At 44.4% G+C, this 17,427-nt stretch overlaps 1 protein-coding gene and 1 long non-coding RNA gene across 5 annotated transcripts in view; one reads left to right on the forward strand and one right to left on the reverse strand.

Annotated features, from left to right (window-relative positions):
* Positions 1–17,427, reverse strand: part of FRMD4B (FERM domain containing 4B) — a 323,555-nt gene that overhangs the window by 130,868 nt on the left and 175,260 nt on the right. Inside the window, exon 1 of one of the 4 annotated variants that reach the window (XM_032324885.1) lies at positions 15,609–15,629. The exons of 2 other annotated variants lie outside the window; for them this stretch is intronic. Coding sequence is in view for 1 of the 2 variants with exons in the window: in XM_032324859.1 (XP_032180750.1) it covers positions 14,431–14,454 (24 nt within the window). In the remaining variant the exon portion in view is untranslated. Of the gene's footprint in view, positions 1–14,430; positions 15,060–15,608; positions 15,630–17,427 lie in introns of those variants that run through there. One more of the 4 variants, XM_032324859.1, reaches the window with a different exon arrangement.
* Positions 1,887–3,169, forward strand: LOC116579469. The gene is made up of 2 exons (XR_004281287.1): positions 1,887–1,974; positions 2,723–3,169. It is a non-coding gene; the product is annotated as an uncharacterized LOC116579469 (long non-coding RNA).

Below are 17,427 nucleotides of genomic sequence, written 5' to 3' on the forward strand. Positions count from 1 at the left end.
TCACCAAGTGTAACCAAGGAAAGCCAGGAGCACGGCTCCTGGTTCGCGGGGGGAGTTCAGTTCTTGTCTGCAGCTCAGGCTGACCAGAAATGAAGCCCTCCTGTCAGCTTGTAGAAAATGGAAATTCTGGCTTTGGTGATTGCGCAAGTAGCAGACACTCCTGTGGTTTGGAAACTTTTTGCTTTGCCAACTGTCAGTTTTCTCTTATCCCGTGAAAAACAGCCTGTAGGAATGAGCAAGAGTACTGCGTCTTTCAAAAACTTGAAAGTTAAGACAAGCACCGCTCGGGTGAAAGGATTTTAAAAATAAACGGCCGTCCTTGTAACTGAAAGATATTCTAGGTACTGTTTATTCTCTGTACAGCACATTTGGAAATCTGGGCTGAATGTAAGCCATCCACAGGGCACATAAATCACATATATTGCCCTGGAAACCTAAAACTGAACAGAAATTAATTAGAAAACCAAAATCAACTTTACATTTGTTTCAGGGTACACATTCATTGTCAGAGTTTTCATGTTTCCATTTTTCATTAACGCCTGTAAGAAAGTCTCTGATTTATGCTTTTCAAAGTCTCTTTGTTCTTTGTGGTCCAAGTACAAGTAGAGGCTGTAGAGGCTGAAATCAGTCCTTTAGAAGTTTATAAATATTATAAATGGATTGTATTAGGTCCAGAGCCCTGGATGGATTGGTAGAAATGTCACATTTGAGTAGGGAATTTAGAAAAGCATTACCAAACTGTGAAAACGGAAACGTTAAGCACACCGAAGACAATACAGAAAATTTCTTAATCCTAAATGTCCAGGACTCATTTTATCATCAGAGTAGAAACACCCCCTTCTCAACCTACAGGTTTCTAACAGTTCGTGAAGAAACTTTTTGGTCACTTAATGCAGGCAATGTTGATCACATGAGATGACGTCTGTTTTTGAAGCTAACATAGGTGTCGGAGATTAAAACAAAACAAAACAAAACTGGAAGGCCACAGGTCAAGGAGACAAAGGAAATACGAAAAAGGAGCCCCGAACAATTTCTGGGCCAGAATCAGAAAACACCACGAGGGGAAAGGAATCCTTTGAGAGAATGGCGACTCTCCACATATCCTAAGAGTCTACTGCCACTTTTCAAGCTGGTTGTGAAGCACAACCCAATATTAAAAATTACAGTATATAAACTGGGCGCCTGGGTGGCTCAGTGGGTTAAAGCCTCTGCCTTCAGCTCGGGTCGTGATCTCAGGGTCCTGGGATCGAGCCCTACATTGGGCTCTTTGCTCTGCGGGGAGCCTGCTTCCCCCTCTCTCTCTGCCTGCCTCTCTGCCTATTTGTGATCTCTCTCTCTCTCTGTCAAATAAATAAATAGATTAAAAAAAATCTGAAAATAATGTTATATAAAATTACAGTATATAAACTTATGAATTAAATAATGAAGTAACAAGAATAGAATGAAGAAATAGAATAAAAAAATAATTTAGTAATGAAATAATTACATTAAGATACAGGTAATAAGGCATGTCTGGCTAGGTCAGTTGGTGGAGCAGGTGACTCTTGATCTCGGGGTCATCAATTGAAGCCCCACGTTGGCTCTGGAGCTTAAGTAAAAAAAAAATTACAGGTGCACCTGGGTGGCTCAGTCATTAAGCATCTGCCTTCGGCTCAGATCATGGTCTCAGGGTCCTAGGATCAAGCCCCACATCGGGCTGCCTGCTCAGAGGGAAGCCTGTTTCTCCCTCTCCCTCTGCTGTTCCCCTTGCTGGTATTCCTGCTGTCACTGTCTCTCTCTGTCCAATACATAAATAAAATCTTAAGAAAAAATTATAGATAATAAACCCTCAAAAGTCATCATTTCCAGTTATTTGGCTATGTTTTACTGTTCTCTTTGCTCTTGAGGTTATTTATGTCTACTGAGTCGGTGTGACAGCAGTGTTCACCTCTTCCCAATCAAGGAGGTTACGGTGGTCACAGGAGATCGGCCAAGGTGAGGGTCTTCACACCACAGAAACTGGCAAGTGCCACCCATCAGTGCCCTTTTCCCCAGAGAGCCGCTGAGGAAAGGTGCGCCAGCACACCCTCTAGAAGCCTGAGAGAGAGGGCTCAGAGAAAGGATGAGGTACATGGCACCATGTCTGGATGCTGAAGCCACGGAGACACCAGGTGAAGACGGGACCGCAGAGTCTTTGGCTTCAGACAGAATCGCATCGAGAGCTCAGCCCACTTTTCTTTCTTTCTTTTTATTTATTTATTTATTTATTTTAAAGATTTTATTTATTTATTTGTCATAGAGAGAGAAGCGAGAGCAAGCACAGGCAGACAGAGTGGCAGGCAGAGGCAGAGGGAGAAGCAGGCTCCCCGCCAAGCAAGGAGCCCGATGTGGGACTCGATCCCAGGACGCTGGGATCATGACCTGAGCCGAAGGCAGCCGCTTAACCAACTGAGCCACCCAGGCGTCCCTCAGCCCACTTTTCTAAGACTTACTTGTCACATCCTGACAGTGGGACTCATGATACCTGCCCACAGAGCACCGAGCCTGTCAACACGTTCATTGTCACTTGCTTTTCTGGCTTCTTTTGCCCCTGGAATGCAAGTTTCACTCACTGCTGCCCTCCTAGCCCCTGTACCAGTGCCCAGCCCGTCGTGGGGCTTACTAAATATGTGTGGAATGAATCAATTTCCCTTTATTTCCATCTGCTGCTCCGCTTCTGAGTTTTCTCTCTCTTTCTGTCAAGGTCTCGCTGGCCAATGAGTGACTCCTTTGCCTCTTAACTGCCGGATCCCAACCAGCTGTGTTGCTATCTTGCTATCCTTCTGGAATATCTCAAAGCACTAGAACTCTTCTTCCCGCTGCCGGGGGCCACGGTGACCTTAAAGCACAGGTGAAAGATGGTTCCAGCTTTTTCATTCACAAGCAGAACTGAGCACGTGTCATTATGCTCTGTCGGCAAGTTTCCCCCAACTTGTACAGCCGCTCTGTTTCAATCTCGGTTCCGCTCTGCCTCCTGCAGAACGGACAAGTCTTGTGAGAGGAAATCTCTCTCACCAGCATGCACAGCTGTCTCCAGGGAACCAAATATTTTCCCCTGTGGCCCTGCCTCAGCATTGCTTCTTGGACTCGCTGTTCTGGAATAACCTTTCTGAAGGCGGTGAGGGGCTGGGTCATTAAAAAAAAAAAAAAAGCATGGGCGCTTCTGGTAAGAGTCGCCTGGATGGTGGCTTCTGCAAACTCACTGGGAAATCATTAAATACTGGAATTCCTAGAGCCTTTTCAATCATAGTCGAGGCAGTGGGGGGTGATCACACCTGGTGCCAGGAGTTGGTGTGGGATCAGCCCTTCAGAATTCAGACGGATATGATGTCTCCGCCTGACTCTCTGCCTCTAACTAGCTGGAAACTTCCAGCAAGTCCCTTACACTCCCTGGAAATTCTCTGGGAATATTTTTGCATTGTGCCCTGTAAGCATTCCAGAAGAAGCAGCTAGTACTGCGTATTATTCCAGAAGTGTGAAGGTCAAGAGTACAGGCTCTGGGGTCAGACAGACCAGGGTTCAAGCCCCAGCTCGGCTCTTCAGTTCCTGTGTGGCCTTGTTCGGGTTACCTCGCTTCTCTTCAGCCTTGTTTTCCCCATCTGGAAATGGGAATAATAATAGCACCCACTTCCCAGGCCCTGGGGGCGGGGGGTGGTGGTGGTCACATAAGCCAATATGCATAAAACGCTTTGCAGAGTACATGCAATTTTTAGTGGTATTACTACACCTTTCATTAATAAAGACCAAGCAATTGCTACCCACTCCCTCAGAGTAGAGGTCCTCGAAGGCCGTGTTCCAGTGCGAGCAGATCCTACTGTGCCCTGGTACTCTGTTGCAGAGAAAGGAACAGGTAGCTTGGGCCACCCCAGAGTTGGTCTGAATGTTCTAATTAGGAGTAATATCATTTTGCCTGTCTAGAGTGCTTTGAACTTTCAAAGTGCCTTCACTTCTCTTTGATTCCTTTAAATATTACACATTTTAATACGCCAGAGTGTCATACCCCCATTTTACAGGTGAGGCCAATGAGACCCAAGGAAGGGGTCTGACCTCTCTATGGTCACACAGCTAGACAGAGCCAAGACTCCAGACTGGAGTTTCCTGCTTTCTCCTGCCTCAGTCTCCTGACCCTTATAAAATATTCAGCCAGAAGTAAAGTTAGGAAAAAAAACCCTCTAAAATACAAGGCAGGTCCTGCCTACAATGCTTCCTCTTGTGTATTCCATAGCGGGAAGGCTTCTGTTGATGTTAAATTAGAATTGTAAAGAGAACGTAGCTCTTCCCATCCAGGGGTGCCTTGGGGGGTCTGCAGTGCTCCATCAGTGAGGACCTGGTTGCCCCCAGGACTCACACTGCCAGTCCCCAAAGCGTTTTCTTAGACTGAAGTCAATGAAAAGAAATGCACTTTTAAAAAATTAGAGAATTTTAAAACAGCCCTGGAGATCAAAGCCCGGGGTTTTCTGGCTTGGGAACCATTATTCTAACTACTGACACCTTTTGAGTCCTGAAGGGCTTAAGGCACTGGAACAGGGAAGAGATTTATCAAAGAGAAGTGATTTATTTAAACAAGAAAAGTGGATCCTGTGGGGCTGGCAGGGACGGAACGTAGGGAACCTGCAGAAGTCACCCTCAGATTTCCATGAATATTGTGGCTGGGAATCAGGAGTATTTGTAGAACAAAATTATATAAAATTATATAAATGGCCATCATAATGCCATTCTTTCTATGTTGCAGCTAATTGATGTTCTGCTTAAATTCATTAAATTGACCACCTACTCAAATTCATATGTGTCTCCTTCCTCTGCAACGACAGTGGTTAAAGTTGTTAACAAAAACGACATTGGGACACCTGGGTGGCTCGGTCGGTTAACCATCAGCTCTTGATTTTTCAGCTCAGGTTGTGATCTCAGGGTCTTGGGATTGAGCCCTGTGTGGGGGTTCCTCACTCAGTGGGGAGTCTGCTTGAGATTCTCTCCCTCCCTCTGCCCCTCTCTCTGCTCATGCACTTTCACTCTCTAAACAAACAAACAAACAAACTAAATAATCTTTAAAAAACTCTAAAAACTTCACTGAAGCCAGCAGGGCTATTTTTCTTTTTTTCCTGCAAATGGATGTTATTCTAATTTTATCACTTTTCCCCTCTGATTATATAATACCAAATTTCCACCAAATTGTAAACACTGTCCACTTTGCTGGCTTCATTCATCGGCTGGTGTTGTTTGTTTTACAGTGAATGCGTATTTTTTGAGCACCTACTCTCTGTCAGGCTCTCCTGGATAAAATAATAATTGCACATTCTTGTTTGGTGGGAGGGGAGTCAGACAGATGACTACGATGCCATAATGGCAGCGACCACTAATTATTTCCAGACGTCAGTGACCTTCCTGCTTTCCTAAATCAAGATAAGGCAGAAGGGAAAAGGGCACACCTTTTCACATCAGTGTCTGGTAGAATTCCCTGGGATGCTGGAAATGCTCTGGGGCGAGGGGACTGCTGGGTATGGCTGACGCTCTAATGATGATGGAGCTATGGCCAGGGGTGTCAGCCTCGAGGAGAGGCCCCAGAGGAGGAGAAGGAAAAAGGTACCCTTTATAGCCTCTTTACTTCCTCGCTCTGGGGTCTTGGGCATTTGGTGAAATGTTTTTGAGCCACCGTTTTCTCATCTGTAAAATGGGAGGATATGACTATCTATAATCCTTCGCACTGATCTCCCCATCTGAAATGAATGGGGGTTTCCTCCCCTTTTTTCCTGCTTATGGTAACCATGGGAGAAAATTAAGTTGTAGGATTGGAATTCAGCAATTTGGAAAAATTTGCTTCTTCCCCCTGCCTATTAGAGGACACAGGTGGAGTGGTGGGGGGTAATCTGCTGGATCCAGGATATGTGACAGCTCCATACCTGCGAGGTGCCCTCACTTAATGACCCTTGGAGTTCAGGGGTGCTTACTCAGGAGGTCTGAAGTCTCAAAGTCTGGCTTCACATCTCAGCATGACCACTTTATCAACTGTGTGATTACCAACCACTTCTGCATTCACTAATATTTACCAAGCTCTAGTTAGGTGCCAGAATTTATCACAGACTCTAGATATTCATCAGGGATACAGCCAAGGAGCTCCTTTCTTAAAGGCCCACTAGTAGAGGAGAGAGCCAACAAACTAGGAAACTAACCAATACCAGGATGATTTCAGATCATGCTGGGTGCCACGAAAATAAGAAAACAGAATAATGTGATGCAGTAAAGTTATTACTTTAGAGTAATCAGGAAGGGGCATTTGAGGAAATGATACTTAATCTGAGTTGGGAATGGTAAGGAGTTGGACTTGGGAATATTTGGGAAAAGAACATTCCAGAAAGAGGATCAAATAAGTGCTAATGCCCTGTGGTAGGAGTATGCTTTGTTTAAGATACGCTGCACAACTTTTTTTCATTATTGCACTCTCAAGGAAACTCTAGACATTCCACACACCGCCCACCCCCCCTTCCCTCCTCCTCTATGAAACTTTAAAACCACAGATACATTGTATTCCTATTGGGTGCAGTTCAGCTTTGGAAGGACACAAACTATTATAATATCTAAGGGGTTTTTTTGCCCCCCAAGAACCAAGCTTCACTCCCTTGGGAATGAAGTCTCACCACTAAGAATGAACAGTTTAAGAAAAAAAAAAAATGGCAGCAAGTGTGGTTGGAGCTGGGTGGCCAAAAGGAAAAGGACGGGAGACAAGGTCACAGAGTTAGTAAGGGGCTCATCAGTGGTCCTCGAAGTGTATTCCCCATCAACCAGAGCTTGCTAGAAATGCAGAACGGTGTTCAGCCATCTGTTTTAGCAAGCCCTCTGGGTCAGTGGGATACATACTGATGTCTGGAAAACACTGGGCTATGTCATTTACTTCACTGTGGGCCATACATGGTAAGGAGAGTGGGCTTTATTTTAAATGCAGGGGAAGGCTATCGGAGGCTTTTAGGTATGGGCGATACATGACCCGGGGACAACTATAATAGAAAAATCTTGTTACTATGAGATAAGGGCAAGGAGAGGCAAAAATGGGAGAGAGAGAAACAAGTCTTCTGGTTCATATCTGTGACATGGAGATACGACTGAGCCAACTTCCTAAAATTGTTGCGAGCATCAAATGAATGAATACAAGTAAAGAACTTAGCACAGAGCTTGGCACATAGTAAGCACCCAATAATTATTAAAGCCGTTCCGGTTTGCCTCTTATTTCTCTCTTTCAAACACCCACTGGCTAGATGTATCCAAAAAAAGATCTCCCAATCCCTTTAGATCCCTCTATTTTTGCCAGTGTTAACCGACTTGGCTGCCGCTGGGCTGGTCAAGTATCCCTATGGGCCAGTAAATCAATAACATACAAGGCTGCTTCAGGTCACGGGGAAAGTCATGGTGTTCTATTCAGACTCTTTTTTACCACGAGATTTAACTGTTGGGCTAGGAAAGGAAACTTAATGTAAAAACCAAGCTTTAGAATCAGTTCTGTCATTAACTTTGGATGGGTTTCTGACTAATAGGAAGTGCCCTAGGCAGGGAAGCAACACAGTGTTGGGTTAAGCACGCTTGGACTTTGACACTTGGGCAACCGGTGCTGTGTGCCTGCTCCAGCGTGTGAGCCATGAGGATGATGATGATGGTGGTGACGTTGATGACAATGGTGTTGATCCCTGGACCTGCCACAGGTACAACATGGCTGTGGGAACCATCAGGGCGCCTGCCGTTCCGCGGGCCCCGGGAGAGGCAGAAAACATATTTGGCTTAGAAAAGACCTCAATGGGTCAGGTTGATGATGCACATGAAAGAACCTTAAGCAGGTCGTTTTCTGAAAGACTCTTGCCAGCTCAGGAAAGCTCCATCCACTCAGTGTCTTTATATCATAGGCATGGAAGATTCCCAAGAGGGTCTTGATGGTAGGTAGGTGCTAGTACTCTTCAGAACTGACCTAAAGTGCCCATCCTTAGTGCCCACCTAAAGTGCCCACCTTGCCCTGCCCCCCTGCTTCCTGCCCAGCCATGCCCTCCCTCTCTGGGCTCCAGCCACCTGGTCCTCTTCTAGATTTTCCTCTGTGTGATCTCCTTTCCACCTCAAAGTACAAGAGAGTAGGGAAAGTGCACTCTAATCCAGCTGGGCCAACCCAATTTATCCTTAAAAATATAGATTAAAAGTCATTTTACCATCGAAGCCACAAACTGTGTACTTGTTACGATTGAAGACTCCAGAGTCACATTATTAGGGGCTCAAATCCTGATTGAGCTAATTAGCTAGCAGCACAACCAGGGGCAATCGACCTCATCCCTTTGTTCCTCAGTTTCCTGATCTGCATAAGGGACACAACAGTGGTGCCTTGCTCTGAGGTTTAAAAGAGCTGGTGTACACAGAGTGTCTGGAATAGCTCTGGGCTCTGTAACTGTTATTACGAGTGCTACTTTTTCTTTTAGCTCTCTGTACTTCTCTTTGCAGTACTTTTCACAATTGAAATTAAATAATGATATAATTTGTTTATAGGATCTTCGTCCAGGGACCCTGTCTATCTCTTCATCCCTCTCCTCCAGCTTGTAGCATGCACCCTGTCAAACCAGCTGGTCATGGGGCGCCTGGGTGGCTCAGTCAGTGAAGCATCTGCCTTTGGCTCAGGATCCCAGGATCCTAGGTTCGAGTCCTGCATCAGTATCCCTGCTCAGCGGAGGGCCTGTTTCTCCCTCTGCCTCTGCTGCCACTCTCTCTGCTTATGCTTTCTTTGTCGAATAAATAAATAAAATCTTAAAAATAAAACAAGACAACCAGCTGCTCAGTAAACCACTTGAATGAAGGAATGGAGTTATTTCATTCATTTTTGAAAAACTGAGAAGCCATATATAGTCTTTCTGCATGTAAAATATTTAAAAGGATTACTAGTTACAAGTAGTTTATTTTAAAAAGAAGAAAGAAGGGTGGTTCAGTGGGTTAAGCCTCTGCCTTCGGCTCAGGTCATGATCCCAGGGTCCTGGGATTGAGTCCTGCATCGGGCTCTCTGCCCAGGGGAGAGCCTGCTTCCCCCTCTCTCTTTGCCTGCCTCTCTGCCTACTTGTGATCTCTCTATGTCAAATAAATAAATAAAATCTTAAAAAAAAAGAGGAAGAAGAAAGAAAAGATTTTAAAAAAGATAATTAATGCATAGCAAGATTTGGGGGCCTGTTGGAGCTCGGTACCTGCTCTAATAAAGAGGGGTGCTTGCACTTTGAGGGGGGCGCTTGGAGATCTTTGTTACCACAAACAACATCCTATGGCTTCAGCTCAAATGCAGCGGTTACTGCAAAAATCTCTGCAGATTTTCAGACGAATCCCTGAAGCCAGATGGCAGTACTAATGGTGAGTGCAGCAATTACCTTCACATCCCCCTAGAGTGACCTGACTCTCAGCTCAACACAAGGCCAAGTACCAAGAGGGAGCCTGCCTCCTCCACACCCTGCTTGTTGCTAAAGTTCTGACTCCTGCTCCCAGAGGACCGGTATAAATAGGCTGTAGAGGAGCAGATGGAAAGACTTGGCTCTTAGATCCTGAATGCTGTGGAGCCCATGTCAATTCAGGAACACCATACTTCAAGGGATAAACCGAAGGTTCCAGAAAAACTCATTTCTTGGGTATCACACAGAGGCCAACTTGTTTCTTACCATGTCTCTAAAGACACTGTTTACTCCAGTTCCTTAGCTGGGACACAAAGACCTCTCACAGGTCTACTGAAGTAAGAGGGGTTTAAAAACATCGCCCCCTCCCCCAGTAGAAGCACAATGTCCAGGTGAGACTCTTGCCAGGAGGACTTCCTATAATTTTTTTAAAAAAGATTTTATTTATTTATTTGACAGAGAGAGATCACAAGTAGGCAGAGAGGCAGGTAGAGAGTGACAGAGAAGCAGGCTCCCTGCTGATCAGAGAGCTTGATGTGGGGCTCAATCCCAGGACCTTGAGACCATGACCTGAGCTGAAGGCAGAGGCTTAACCCACTGAACCACCCAGGTGCCCCAGGACTTCCTATAATTTTGATCTGATTTGTATTGGGTCCATATCCTTAAAGTGTTTTAGAACCAGGTCCTTAAAAAGATGGACCCTTGATCTCAAGCCCAAGGTCAAGGGCTGCAACAGACGCCTTGTGATCACTTATTTGTGGACCTGCATTCAGTGAAATACAGAAAAATGACTACTGGCTCAGGCAAGTCCATATGTCTGAAATGACAGAAGGCTGGTAAATTTTTTACAGTGGCAAGCTGTGCAGAGATCCAAATGTGGGGTGACCAATAACTGGTTCATATTTATGCTACTGTGAACATGAAGGGCCCTGAAGAAAATGACCCATCATTACTGTGCAGACTCCAACTGCTGGTGGTGTCTGCCTATTTTCCTGACTTCCTGACACTTCATTTCCTATGCTTGGGCTAGATGAATAATAATAATATTAAATAATACTGTCTTTTATTAGGTATGGCTTCAGTGCCAGAGGCTAGCTCTAATCCCCTCAACAACCTTATCAGGCAATTTTAACTAGCCCCATCAGGTGGTCGGGGTGGGGAGGGGTGGGAGGTAGGGGGGGTGGGGGCGTGGTCACTCAGTTCCTAAGTGGCAAGGCAAGGTTTCTAGGCAAAGATGCTGAACCCTGCACTCTCACCACTTCCTCTTGCTCTGGTTTCATTGAGACAGAGCCTATCCGGAACAGAACCATTACTAATGGGTTGCTGAACGTGTTGGTGTCACCATTGGTTGTAATCAACATTGTCTGCTTTCTACCTAAATGCACCCCTGTTAGTTTAATCCTTTGACTTCAAAATCAGGTTAATTAAATTCCACTACTCATGGCCATTTCCTGTCAAGAGCTTTTCATACTCCCCTAGAGTGAGTAGCAAATGAACCACAAGTCAAACTTCTAAGAGCTCCCGAGAGTCACTACAGAGTTCCCATTTGCGCTTTCCTGTTGGCCCAGGCTTCCTAAGAGTGCAGTGGAGGCATTTCATTCACCCTTGAGAGCCCCCAACCCCCTGCCTGGCCCATCACTGAGGCAGTGCACACCCACATGGGAGAAACAGCTACTGCCTCCTAAAGAATTTGGGATCCAAGAAGAAGTGTCCTATTTCAGTACAAGAGCTGCTTCCGCTCTTTACAAGGTCCTGATTTCTTCCTAGAGAGCATCCCGGGGTCTGGTTCGATTGTAGGTTCAGTAATTCTACCATTTCCCACTTGGTCCGACTTAATGTGCTCCTCCCCCTCTCCTGCCACGGGCTCTACCGACAGCTGAGTCATTGGAGCCCGCGCCCTCAACTCCTTCCTAGGTGAAAAGGAAAATGTCAGTGGAGAGGAAGGAAGAGAAAAAGAGGAATGAGAGCAAGGGAGGTGGAGGTGAGCGGAGAAGAGAGACAGAGAGAGTGGCCATTTTCCCAGCTGACAAGGAAGCCACCACAAATAATTAGAGGCAGAACATTTCAAAGCTGGAAATGAACCTTAGCAGTCTGACTGCTTTCTCCGTGAATGTGGACTTGGAGGCCTGGGTGGGAAGAATGAGCTCCCCTCAGCCCACAGAGCTCATGGGTAAGTGGCGGAGTCAGACCTGCCGTCCATTCCCTCCGTCCTCTGTACTGTTCAGCCCCATCCCCCTGCTCTACCAGATAAAGATGCTCTGTTACGGAAAGTCAGTTTCTGGACGAATTCCTGATTGGAAAACCTGAATCTAAACACATTAAATTGAGAGGGAGAGGGTGGTATTCGGTAAAATCTTGAAAGTTCTGCTGACTTGTTCATTCTAACTCTCAAGGACGGAAGAAAACAAAACCAAAAGAGAAAATAAACCAATAGAAGAGAACAGAAGTGAACATATTTTTACAGCCTCATCTACAACGGCTTTCTCTGGGGTGGGGGGAAGCCTCTAAAATTAACAGAATGTTCCCAATATCTTGCTTTTCTTTACTTACTTTTATTGGAATGATAAACTGTCTGCCTATCCTTGCCATATTAACATATGTTAATGTACATTCTAGCCTATATTCAGCTTTCTCTTTCTAGTTTAAAAAAATCTTTCATTTGAAAATTTTTGCAGTTTTCCAACATCAAGCAAAAAAAATAAAACAGTCCTAATTGGAGTTTCATGAAATCCATTGTAGGGACAAATAATAGTTTTCTACTTGAACTATGATATTGAGCTAGGACTTTACTAAGAGCTCACTAATGTTTTTCGGTTCCTACAATATTTTCAAAGTGAAGAGAAAGTGTTTGAGTATATTTTTACCTAGGACCACAGCTTGTGGTGAAAGTGACAAGGCAGGGGTTCCTTTTCTTAGGGTCGTTCATGCCCTTGCTTGTTGGTTTTTGCCAATAGTTGTGAGCAGTGCATACGAAGAAGCAAAACTTCATTTGGGCATTTTTAGTCCAAGTTAGAAATGCATAAATGAGAAATAACCCTAGTTGCACATAATTCAGAGATGCTGGGAATTAGATAAAGCAATCAGCGGGTCCTAGAAACAACACAGTGGTGGACAGAGTACATAATCAGGAATCTGGAGATTCGAAGCTGTGCCCTGCCCGTAATGGGAGATAAGATCTTCGAAACATTCCCCTACAACTCTGGATTTTAATCCTGCCTGTAACAGAATGAAGGGACCAGACAAAGTGACGTACAAGGTTTCTTTGGGCTCAAATATTGCATGGCATGAACTTACATGTTCTACTTACTTACATGAACTTACATGTTTACAGTTCTACTCAACCAGTGGTCTCTGTCCACCACCTATCCCCTCCTATCCAGTAGTTATTGAACACTTGCACCACGGTGGGGGGAGAAGGGGTAAGAACCCCCACTCTAGTGGTCGCCACTTTCCTGTATGCTCCAAAGGGAGGACCAAATAAATGGTTCCCTGGAACGCACAGAAAATGCTCTGGCCTGGAATTTGGAATGTCAGGGAATATTTGAGATCTTCCGCTTAAAAAATACAGTTTCTGATTCCCAAACAGACTGCACTGCAAGAAAGTCTCACTTCTAGAGAGGTTCTATGGCCTTTGTCTAAAGAATAGAATCATCTAACATGAGCCCCTGGGTCACCATAATGTCAGTCTGAGAACCAGGTCAAAGGACTACATTTTGGTTAAGATTATTCCTTTCTACTCCTTCAGATCATAAGAAACCTTTACACAGAATTAATTTAGACAGTGCTGACTCATTTCTCAGGCCATACTGTAGTGTTACATTACGGCAAGGGTGTATTACCCCAGTCCCTATTGTGATGTATTTATTTCCTTGATGTTTCTCTTCTGTACCCAATCCTACCCACTTCCTCCACAGACTTCCTTCTATACCCAAGGGTTTTGCAGTCTCCTGAATGAGACAATTTCCTTTGTTTTCTAAAGTCAACCCAGATTTTCCTCCCCTCCTCCATCGCCGACATCTACCTATCAGAAAACAAAACAAACAAACAAAAAAACTAAAACTGGACACTCAGATTTAAACTTGATGAGTTTACCAACACCACATTACAAGGGAGGAAAGGGAAAAAAAAAAAGCTTCCCTTAAATTAGGATGTAGAACTTCCTATGACAAATCATACAAGTTTTATGAATTAATTAACACCCACACCCCAAAATGATATTGCCAAGGTCAATGCGGGGAGCTGCTGAATTCTGATAACATTACATCTTTGCCATAAACTAGATCCGGGGACAGAATGCAGTTTTCCTGCTTCCTTTTCCAGGCAAAGTAGGGAAGAACACTGATGGGTCCTTTTAGAAAGGCTACTAATGAGTTCTAGATCCAGCCCCACAGAATCTTTGCTGCCAAGAGCTCACAAAGATAGAGAAGCGGTCACCACACACACTGTACTGAGGACATGATTAAAAACTGAAAATCCAAAACCATTTTCGTGCTGCTTACTGACACAGTTCCTGCCCTCTCCCTGTCTTTTCCTATCCACAAAGGAGCTCGAGCCTTGAAAATTAACAACCACAAAAAAAGAAAGTAAGAAAGGAAAGAACAAGGGTGTGTGGGGAAGGGAGCGGTAAGGCAGAAGGACACACTTCAACCACAACTGATAAGTGCACAGTAAAAACAAGAAAGCACCCTTTGAGGACCTTTAAGGGAGCAGAGATCGCACTTAAAACAGTGACAGGAAAATGCTCCAAAAGGTAGGTGTTAAGGACCATCTTCATTTTGGTGTCAAACTGGAGCAGAGCCAACTCTTTTTTGGAAAGAGGAATTTTTGGAAAAGAGCGGAGATAAACTTTCCTTGGAGTTTCCTTTTCTGAAAGTCAAATCCTGGAATATTAGTACTTAGAGGACTCCGCCCCAGTAAAATATTAAAATCTGCCCCAAGATTTTGCTAAGAAACACCAGTGAGAGCTCACGAAGCACCATTACACGGTCTATCGTCAGAACATTAGAAGAGAAATTGGTCTTACCTCCGAACCATGATCTCGGCTCATTTAAAGGGACTGGAGAGAAGGTGCAGGACAAAAGACACATGTATTAAGTGCTTGTGATGTGTGTGTGTGTGTGTGTGTGTGTGTGTGTGTGTTTTCTCCCAATAAAAGCTGGTGGAAGTAAGGATCTGAAAACCCTGACGCCTTCCGCTGCCATATAATCGCAAGGAAATGACCTTACCGTTTTGTTGCTTTGATTAGAAACAAAAGCCTTTCAACATGAGTCAGGAGAGCAATGGGGGAAAAAAAAACACACCAAAACTTCTGCTATTTCTTTTGGCTACCTAAAATTTCTCTTCATTACATCTCTGAAACACATGGTGGAACGTTGTTTACTGTTGTCTAAACTTCACCGATGATGCGTGACGTGGGGCGGATCATTATTCAGCGATGGGCTAAGCGGTCGAAACTCCACAGGTCAATTTTGGCACTTCAGTCTGTATATATCCTGCACAAGGCAGGCGACCGAATGCATACGCCCAGAAGGAATACTGAACTCAACTGTGACCCCACACCCATTTCATGCCCCTAGCTTTTATACTCAGAAAGACACTCAGAATTCCATGAGGCAGCCTCAGAACCATTAATCGAGAGCAGAGATGCCAGTCACAAACAAACAAAATCTTGGCAGGATGGCTATGGTCTCAAAAATGGATCTATTTCATCATTTGCATTGAACAGAAGCATTACTATTGAAATTCCTGAATGGGTAGGGAATAATAGCAGTGTGTTATACTCCGAGGTGGGGCAGAAAGAAAAATATACAGAATCCAGGAAAAATAATAAACCTGTGTGTTATTTTTAGAATGGTTAAGTAAGAGCTTGTGACATGGTACCATGCTCCATCTAAAAAAAAAAGAAAAAGAAGCTTCTGAAATTTTGGGCAAGTGGTATGGTTAAAGATGTGAATTCTAGAGTCAAACCTGGGGTTTTCTAGCTGTTTGTCCTTGGGAGAGTTACTCGACCTCTCTGAAAATCCGTTTCCTCTTTAGTAAGGTGAAAATAAAAATCCCCATCTTATTAGGCGTGTTGGAGGAATTAAATGAAATTATTCATACAGAACACAAAGAATTTGCTTGGTAGATAGGCATATAGCACATGTATTTAATGAGGAAGTCTTCCCCACATCCCTCTACCAAAAAAAAAAAAAATCTTACCCCTGAGCAGTGAGGGAGTGGCTTTACCTTGAAGTCCTTTCAAAGACTCTGATTACTTTGAACCACAATACACAGTCTGGGAAGACACAATAGCATAAAACAACCTAGATCAATGCCAAGTTTGGATGCTTATTCAACTCACTTGATAAAATCAATGGAAAAGGTGGCAAAGAATTCAATACAGACTTAGTCATTATTTGTGGGTGTGTGACCTCACAACTGGAGGGGCTGAATGTTAGAATAAACGAGTTACTTATATATCACTAAAAAAAAAAGATTTTATTTATTTATTTGACAGAGAGAGAGAGGGAAAGAGCGAACGCAAGCAAGGGGAATGGGAGAGGGAGAAGCCGGCTTCCCACTGAGGAGGGAGCCGCATACGGGGCTCGATCCCAAGACTCTGGGATCATGACCTGAGCCAAAGGCAGACACTTAACGACTGAGCCACCCAGGTGCCCCTATATATCACTTTAAAAGGCTATGCAGGGGTGCCTGGGTGGCTCAGTGGGTTCAGCGTCCAACTCTTGATTTTGGCTCAGGTCATGACCTTGGGGTCATGAGAGGAGCCCCATGCTGGGCTGTGCACTCAGTGGGGAGTCTGCTGCAGATTCTCTCTCTCTCTCTCTGCCCTTTCCCCTACTCACGTGATCTCTTTCTAAAGTAAATAAATAAATATTTTTTAAAAAAGTAAAAGGTCACGCAGCAGGTGGTTATGCCGGGAGACCACGCATGTGCACTTACAGGATGGATGGGAGAAGGAAAAAATGTCACGCAATCATTTTCCCAGTGAAATATCACCTATGGTGATTCAAAAAAGTGCTGTTGCTCGAATGTCGGAGGCCAGAGTGAAGATGTGGTTGGGATAGCTAGGAGGACAAGTCAAAGACGGGCTTCTGTCTCAGGGCCAATGCACAGGGGAAGGGGCTGGAAAAAACCACTGTGTAAGGAGGGAGAGTGCCAGGCAACGATCCCTCAAATTTTCAATCTATAGAGCCACATGATCTGAAATCCTAAAAGGAGATATTCCACTATGTAATCTGCATTCCTAAATTTCTATGTATTCAAGTTAGCCCCAATCATGTGTATTGAATCTTCTTACTGGGAAAATGGAGAATTACTTTATATTTTGGGGAACCTTCTATTTGTGTCTAGATGGCAGTAACAACTCCATAAATGGCAGCTTGTCTCTCTGGGCTGGAGAGTCTCCTGAGAGAATCAATGGGACATTGCCAGCTGTATGGGGAGAAGTTTCTCATGTTGAAGGACAATCAGAGTTTTGATGACCAGTTTCAGAACAGAGGCAACAGGACAGGCTGAACCCTGGAGGCCAGGCCAACTTGAAGGGCCAAGAGAAGGCTGGCATTCTAAATAGAGGGCAGGGGTAAGGTCAGGTTATGGCCACGAGAGCATGTGGGAGGGTTAAAATGAGAAGACTGTCGGAGTGTCTGTTGGTTTTGCCTGTTCAGAGTCTGATTCATCTCTTCCTTATCACAGATCTCTGTTTTAATCGCCCCCTCCCATCATGCAACGAACACATGATTCAGCAATAATGAAAAAAACAAAACAAAAAAAACCCCAAAACCCTCTACCCCATAGTCCTCAGTTATAGGGATCATAGAAGTGTGTTTGGCTTTGTCTGGGGCTACTGGGGTATCTCACACCGGGCAGAAGAGTGGGAGACAGACTCCGAAGATGTCTGCGTCCTCTAACTCCCACTTGTGCTCAAGCTAGTTTTAATTTTTTTTTTAAAGAATTCACTGATCTCTACCTCGGAGACCAATTATACATGATATATTCATTAATCAAATTTAAATTAAAA

Source organism: Mustela erminea, chromosome 1, assembly GCF_009829155.1.
Source record: "Mustela erminea isolate mMusErm1 chromosome 1, mMusErm1.Pri, whole genome shotgun sequence".
NCBI lineage: Eukaryota > Metazoa > Chordata > Mammalia > Carnivora > Mustelidae > Mustela > Mustela erminea.